This window comes from Girardinichthys multiradiatus, chromosome 1 (genome assembly GCF_021462225.1).
Source record: "Girardinichthys multiradiatus isolate DD_20200921_A chromosome 1, DD_fGirMul_XY1, whole genome shotgun sequence".
In the NCBI taxonomy this organism is placed as follows: domain Eukaryota; kingdom Metazoa; phylum Chordata; class Actinopteri; order Cyprinodontiformes; family Goodeidae; genus Girardinichthys; species Girardinichthys multiradiatus.
The window spans coordinates 27,476,401-27,483,586 of record NC_061794.1 but is presented as its reverse complement, the minus strand read 5'-3'; the positions used below and the strand labels follow the sequence as shown (position 1 = coordinate 27,483,586).

General features: G+C 40.1%; 1 protein-coding gene across 5 annotated transcripts in view; it reads right to left on the bottom strand.

Annotated features, from left to right (window-relative positions):
- Nucleotides 1–181: 181 nt before the first annotated feature.
- The window catches only part of camkvl (CaM kinase-like vesicle-associated, like), an 86,465-nt gene continuing 79,460 nt past the window's right edge, over nucleotides 182–7,186 (bottom strand). For 4 of the 5 annotated variants that reach the window (XM_047360685.1, XM_047360702.1, XM_047360669.1 and 1 more), the window contains exons 8-12: nucleotides 6,141–6,277; nucleotides 5,036–5,114; nucleotides 4,857–4,944; nucleotides 4,558–4,566; nucleotides 182–2,679 (exon numbers count right to left, since the gene is read on the bottom strand). In XM_047360685.1, the coding sequence (XP_047216641.1) occupies nucleotides 1,201–2,679; nucleotides 4,558–4,566; nucleotides 4,857–4,944; nucleotides 5,036–5,114; nucleotides 6,141–6,277 (1,792 nt within the window). In that variant the 3' untranslated portion in view covers nucleotides 182–1,200. The remainder of the gene's footprint in view (nucleotides 2,680–4,557; nucleotides 4,567–4,856; nucleotides 4,945–5,035; nucleotides 5,115–6,140; nucleotides 6,278–7,186) is intronic. The other variant, XM_047360679.1, reaches the window with a different exon arrangement.

Below are 7,186 nucleotides of genomic sequence, written 5' to 3'. Positions count from 1 at the left end.
CCCTATGCATTCACTAGTATGGACCATTCCAAATCATACGCAATGCTACACGGGACTTGTAGTGTGTATGTGTACATAGAATTGACAAGAGAAACACTGTCCCTTGGGAACAGTTGGTTTACAAACTGATTTGAAAACGTGCAATCATACATTACAAGCAATAATTACGCAACTTAACATCTGATTTTTATTAAATTTATTCAAAGACTTTCAAACAGATCCCATTTTACAGTATACATGGGTTATGAATAATGGTACTAAGAGTGGGAAAAATACCACAGGACCTGAAATAGCACATACAGCCAAAAGCATAATGAAATATAGCAGGACATTTAATATGGCACAGAGGTGAAAAAAAAGCAAGTCTAAGTGACAATAACAATGTATGCATATTGACCAAACAAGAAAAAACACTGGAACAATGTTGATGGACAAGATTTTTGGAAAACTTTGACAACAGAAATATTTTTTTTGTTTGATTGCAAAGCCTTTATACAGTGTGTTGCATCTGGATAGTATCCTTTAGTTTTCCCACAGTTGGTTAGAAACTCACAAGACTTTGGGTCACAGTTCAAGTTTATCTATTTTGCACAAAAAAATAAATTGCGTGATCATATCAGTCTTTCATACCTCTGTGTCACCATATGACTAAGCATCACCAAATAATGAAGAGCTACATAAATACAGGGGGAAAAAAAGAATAAATGTTTTGAAAAAAAGCTATGCCAGCTAGGATATGAAGTGGTTTACATTCTGGGAACAAAGTAATTATCAGGAATCTATTTTTCTCTCTTTATTTACAATGTATAGAACAATACTAATGTACCTTTTTCGTTGGTATCACTTGCTTTTGGTTGTTTATTGTACTTTTCATACCTTTGTAGTCTGATGATTAAACTTGGCAGAGTGCTTGGATATGTGGATATGTAATGGACTGTTTGTGTGCTAGATATTTAGACACACAGATAAGATTTTAGAATTAAACAAGCTTTGTAAATCTTGGATATTGAACTCCATTTGTACCATGTAGTTGCATTTCCCTCTAAGAGCCATTTCATACAAACTATACCAAACTGCAATATATGGTAACATTTCAAAGTCAAGTTTGTGATTCTTTTTGCAGTCTTGAAACCCTCATCAAATAATCAATCCAAAATTCCAAATCTTCTGCAATTGTGAATCGATTTATTCACCGTCGCCTCATAGTCCTCTACTCATGCCAGCCCTGGGCGACTGGCTGGATTGAGCTGCGCCTCTTTGTCCTTCCTTGTCTTCCTGATCCCTGAAAGCCTGGGGTGAGGTTTGCGTGGGCGGAGAAGGTGGAGGATATGAAGGAGGAGGGATGCCGAGGTGGGGGAGTGTCGGTAATGCTGGTCTCGGAGAGGTGGGAAGTGGCGGAAGAGTTGTTGAGGTTGAAGTTGAGGAGTGTTGAGTTGGACGTGAGCGAGAAGTGGCAGGTGAGGCATGTGTGCTTCTGGCCCGTGCTGCCTCACTAGGACAGTCACTGATTTGCTCAAGCAACGAGGGCATGTCTCCCTCTATCTTCTCAAGCACAGCAACCATTTGCTTTTCTATCTGCTCAATTACGCTGTCCATTTGCCAATCAGTAGTGGTGCTGCTTCCGCCTCCTCCATGGTGTAGACCAATCCCATACATCCCTCCTCTGCTTGTATAGAGGGAACTGTATGGACTCCCAAAACTCCCAGCCATCCCCATCCCCACAGACATGGTCTCTGGATTATATGGTGTGGCATGACGGCCCAAACTAGCAGAGCTGCCAGCTACATAGCCTTGTGCTGTTGCAACAGGGGTCCTGCCTATACTGAACTCGGCACTGTGTCTGTCTGTTCTTCTGGTATTCCTATCCCTACTTCCTACAGGACTGGTATCACCTCGCAACCTAACGCCTTGTCCTATATCAACTTCACTTACCATCCCCATTGCTGAAGTAACTGGTGCTACCACTGACCTTTCTACAACTGCTTCAGGCACTTGTGTCTGACACCAGCTTCCGTCTGTCTCATCCTTCTGTGTGCTTTGGGTGGCTGGTTTCTTCTCTGGTGAGGGTGATGCAGTAGGAGCAACTGAGGTGCCATGATGTGTTGCAGCCATTTTACGTTTGCCAGTTAGCTCAGGGGAACCAGATGAGTGCTGTTTGCCAAGATTTGGACCCGGCGAACTTTTTAACAGCCTTGACAGCTCGGGAATCACCGCTGGAGTCTGTTTAACTTCTGGAACAACTTTAGCTTGACCCAAATTGGCAGCAATTTTCCATGATTCATCTACAGCTTCACTTGTCACCCCAGGCTTATTAAGCTCCTCCTGTGCAAGTTTAGGGCCTGAACTTGATTGGCCAAGATGTTCTTGCCCATCTGATGTGGATGTTCTAACAGATGGACCTTCAAGGGTGTTTGCTTCCTCTGTTTTTTCTCCTACTTTAATGGTACCCTCATCTCTTTCCATTCCGGCTTGTGTAGTTTCAACAGTAACCTCTAAAGAAACACTGCTTGATGTGATCCCTTCATCTGTCATCCCTTTATCTCCCTCATCACTTGTCCCCTGGGAAACACCCCCTTCACCATCTCCTACCTGTTCCTCACCCTGAACCTCAGCTGAACTGTCATTCAGTGCTTCAGAGTTCTTCAACCGTTGCATGAAGGTTGTCACACGAATTGCTTTCTGCAAATGAGAGATAAAAAAAAAACAGGTTGAAGAGATTCACAAAACTCGTCAGAGACAAGCGCTTAACAAAATGGCCGTTCAAACAGAATGATGTAGCGTCATCATCCCAAACAGTAAAATGCCATTTCTGTGGAGTGAAGAAATATTAGTGCAAGTTCTTTTACCTCCAAGAAGCTTTGACACATTATAACCTGGTTTAAATCAGTCTCACAACTCACACTTCCCAAGAAACTCCTCGACTGCTTGCCGAGAGTGAAAGATATTTGTGTAAACCTCCCTTTTTAATTGAAATGTTTACTCGTCTGATATCTTTTGACCTACAAACACTAAAGGAGTCCGGGATAATGTGTGAGCTTATCAGTTGTTTGTAAACCAGGGAGCAGAATTCCCTCGAATTCACAGAACAGCCGCCTAATCAAATGTGACTTACCTAAACAGCATCTGTATGTACACCAATCAGGCATTACATTATGACCACCTGCCTAATAGTTTGACTTTCCCATTTAGAGCCATACTACGTTGAGACATAGACTCCTCAGGTCCTTGAAGACATTCAGTGGTATCTGACACCAAGATGTTAGCAGATCTTTAAAGCTCAAAGGTAGGGCCTCCATGGATCTTCCTTGTTTGTCTAGAACAGTCTACAAATCCTGCATTGGATTGAGATCTGGAGAATTTGGAAGCCAAGTTAACACTTCAAACTCATTGTTGTGCTCCTCTAACCATTTCCTGAATATTTTTTTCCCTTCTGGCTGGGCACATCATCTTGCTATAAGAGGCAATAGCCATCAGGAGATAACATTTTCACTCTCATTGGTCTGCAGCTATGGAGCGCCAAATGCAACAAACTGCTATGTATTCTGATAGGTTTCCATCAGAACTAGCATTGACCACTTTAGCAATTGAAGCTTTGTGTGATCCAGTTGTCATTTGGATTTCACGAGTCAGTCTTTGATTCTTGTGTGTATAAATGAGTTATGCTGCCCATGACCCTGTCGCTGGTTCATCACTTTTCTTACCTTTCACCACTTTTGATAAATAAAAACCACTCTAGGCTGGGAACACTCCAAAAGAGCTGACGTAGTGCCCAGATATCATAATTAGGGCACTGTCAAACTCATTCAAATAGTGTGATTACCAATTGTTCTGGTTATGGATCTGGTTTTAACAGATCTTTAAACGATAAAATGTTCACCTTCTGTCTAATGTATCCCACCCACTCCCAGGTAGGATGATATAATCAGTGTTATTCGCGTCACCTGTTAGTGGTCGTAATGTTATGCATGACTGGTGTATGTTTTGGACGTACCAACAGTATGGGGCAATGAGCCAGGATTTGTGTAAGAGGAACGCCAGAGGGCCTTACAGTTCAAATCACTGTAGTTCAACAGTCAACAGTGGCCAACATCCTTTATTTCCTTTCCATTTCTCCAACTCCTTATCTACATCAATTCAAATAATACAATAAGGAACAAAACTGTTCCCTTTGATAAACAGTACCTGTTTATCCACTATGTTTAGACAAACTAGTGCAGATGAGGAGTAAGAAAGGTGCAGAGCGAGCCACTTTGAACATCTGAATCTTCTCCAGTGAAGAAAAGTGGAACAAAGTGGATGGATCTCTTTTGGGACAGGCAGAGCGACAGTAGGAAGGACCAGAACTAGAGAAGAACTTCAATATCCTAAACAGGATCAAGGCATGTTCTAACTTAAAAAGATATTACAAATGTTGACTGTAATATAGAGCTTTACAAGTCAACACTACCATTAATTAAAGAGATATTGCACTTTCAAATTATGTTTTATTGAATTGCTTAATATGAGTTTCTCCTCACACTCTGTCCTTCTACTCTCATTCATAATGGAAAACAGTACCTTTAACTCCTGGGACCACATGGGGAAAGAAAGAAGAAATTTATACCTGTTACTCATGCTGTTAGGTCAGCACTGCCATCTTCTCCCTTCTTTGTCTTCAGTTATTCCATCTCATACTTCCTTATGAATTTCACCTTGGTTTTTACAAATGTAAAATACATCTCTGCAGTGTTGCGTAGTGAGCTCAAATGATTTTAGGCCACAGGATTCAGCCTGTTCTTCCATTTACTCAGCTGGTCATTCTGTTATATTACCTACATTGTTCATGCCACTAGCAGTACAGTAGAGAGTGCTCATACCCGCCATTTGGCCTTTGCAAAGTTCTTCTCAAACTGGGCGCATACACCGTCTTTCAAGTTCTTCTCTGATGCACCATTCCCTGCAATCCTGACACATAACACATGCAGGACAACAGTAAATGAATGCACCATAGATGTGTGAAAGGAAAAATCTCAGTTCTTTAACCATCTACACTTACCATTCATGCCGGAGCGCATCCTCTGCTGTGATTCTCAGCATCTGGTCCACTTCCATAAGTCTACACACAAGCCCTTTAGCTGCAGTAGGAAAAGCAACAAAAAGATATTTGAAAAGTTGATAGTTATAACAACCTAAATGCAGACAGTACCTTACAAAGGCGTTTGTAACTCATAAACTTTAAGTAATTTTATTGGGACTTATTGTGATAGATCAAGACAACATTGTGCATAATTACAAAGTGGAATGAAACTTTAGTAGATTTAATTTTGGACTTTGACCAAACCATTCTAACATATATATGCTTTGTTCTAAACTATCCCATTGTACTCCTGGTTATGTCTTGCAGGTCATTGTCCTGCTGGAAGTATAATATCCACTCCAGTCTTTTGCACCCTCTAACAAGATTCGTTCCAAGGTTTGCCCTGTGTTTAGCTCTAGCTATGTTCCCACAAACTATGAGTGGCTTCTCTGTAGCTCCTCCAGAGTTACCATGGGCCTTTTAACTGCCTCTCCCATGGTTGTTTTCCTTGCCTGTTTTGTTTGATTAGGAGGATGGCCATATCTTGGTAGGATTGCAGTTGTGCCATACTCTTTACATTTTCAGACTATGTGTTGAACAGTACTAAGTGAGATCCTCAAAAACTTGTGATGTTTTCTGCAAATTTATCTGTGATCTGTCTGGTATGTTTCTTCATCATGCCGTTTATTCCCTAATGTTTTCTAATGAACCTCTGAGACTTTTACAGGAGAGCTGTGTGTATGCAGAGATTAAATTACATGCCAATTAGGTACATTCTGAACGCAATTGGTTGCACTTGATTTTATTTTAGGGTCTCAGAGTAAAGGGGACTGACTTATACTTCTCAGATTGTATTTTGCGAAAAAGCTGGAAAACTATGTATAACTTTCTCTCCACTTCATAATTATGCTTCTCTTTATTTTGGTCTATAACAACAAAATCCAAATAAAATACATTCACATGTGTTGTTGTAGTCTGAAACAATTTAAAAATGTTCAAGAAGTATGACTATAGTTACACAGTACTATCTAGTGAGTGCTTAGGCAGTGGGTGTGTAGTGTCATCGTGTATTTGAGGAAAACACCTGCAGGTGAAATGTCATCCCAGTAAGGAGTATCAAACTCAAAGTCCCCAGCAACGATGCGACAGAAAATGATGCGGTTATGTAGATCTGTGTTTTCTTCCTCAGTCTCATCATAAAAAGGAGGATTGCCTGATAAGCTGCCGGAAAAGTGGGTAGTTGCATTAAAAATAGAACAAACATTGCTTAAAATTGCTGTTTGTAAATGTTTAAATACAGCTGAAACCAGATGTTTGAACAAATCTTTATAAAAATGCCATTTTCTTCTTTTCTAGCAAGAAATCAAATGTAACTTTCCCTGTTCAACGTCAGTTAGGATTACCAAAATAATTCCTATTTGCCAAATGCCAGAACATGACCAAGATAATAAATCTGATATTTTTTTCATAACTTTCTTCCAATCTAGGCGTTTACATATGTTTCCTGGGTAAACATACCTTTTTAACTGCATTACTTGGGTCAAAGGTTATTGTTATCCTTAAGGGTAACAACCTTTTTATAATGGTTTGCTGGATTTTTGGCCCATTTCTCCTGAGTGACCTGGTGTATCAGAGTTAACTTTGTAGGACGACTTGTTCAAACACCTTTTTAGCACTACCCACAAATTTTCTATGAGGTCTTTGTAAGGGCCACCCCAACACATTTACTTTGTTGTTTCATTTGTGCCTAAAAATGACCTTTTTTGTCCCCGAGTGTATTTGCAAACTGTAATCTTGCTCTTGTTATGTGGTCTTTTGAATAATGACTTTCCTTTTTAGTGGCCTTTCATCCCATATGAATACAGATTTTTTTTTTTTTTTTATTGTGGATAATAACCCTTTTTTAACAGCTTCTGCCACCATCTATTTTTGCTTTTTTCTGGGTTTGATGCACACATTTCTCAGACACAGAGCCTGTCTCTGTCCTGAACAGTGCAATGGATCGACGTTCCCATTAATAACTTGCTTCATGGTTCAAACTAAAGGAAATGGCACCCTAAGGCATTTGTAATTGTAATGAACCAAATTTGTAGAGGGCCACAATTCTCTTCATGATAATGAATTTCTTTA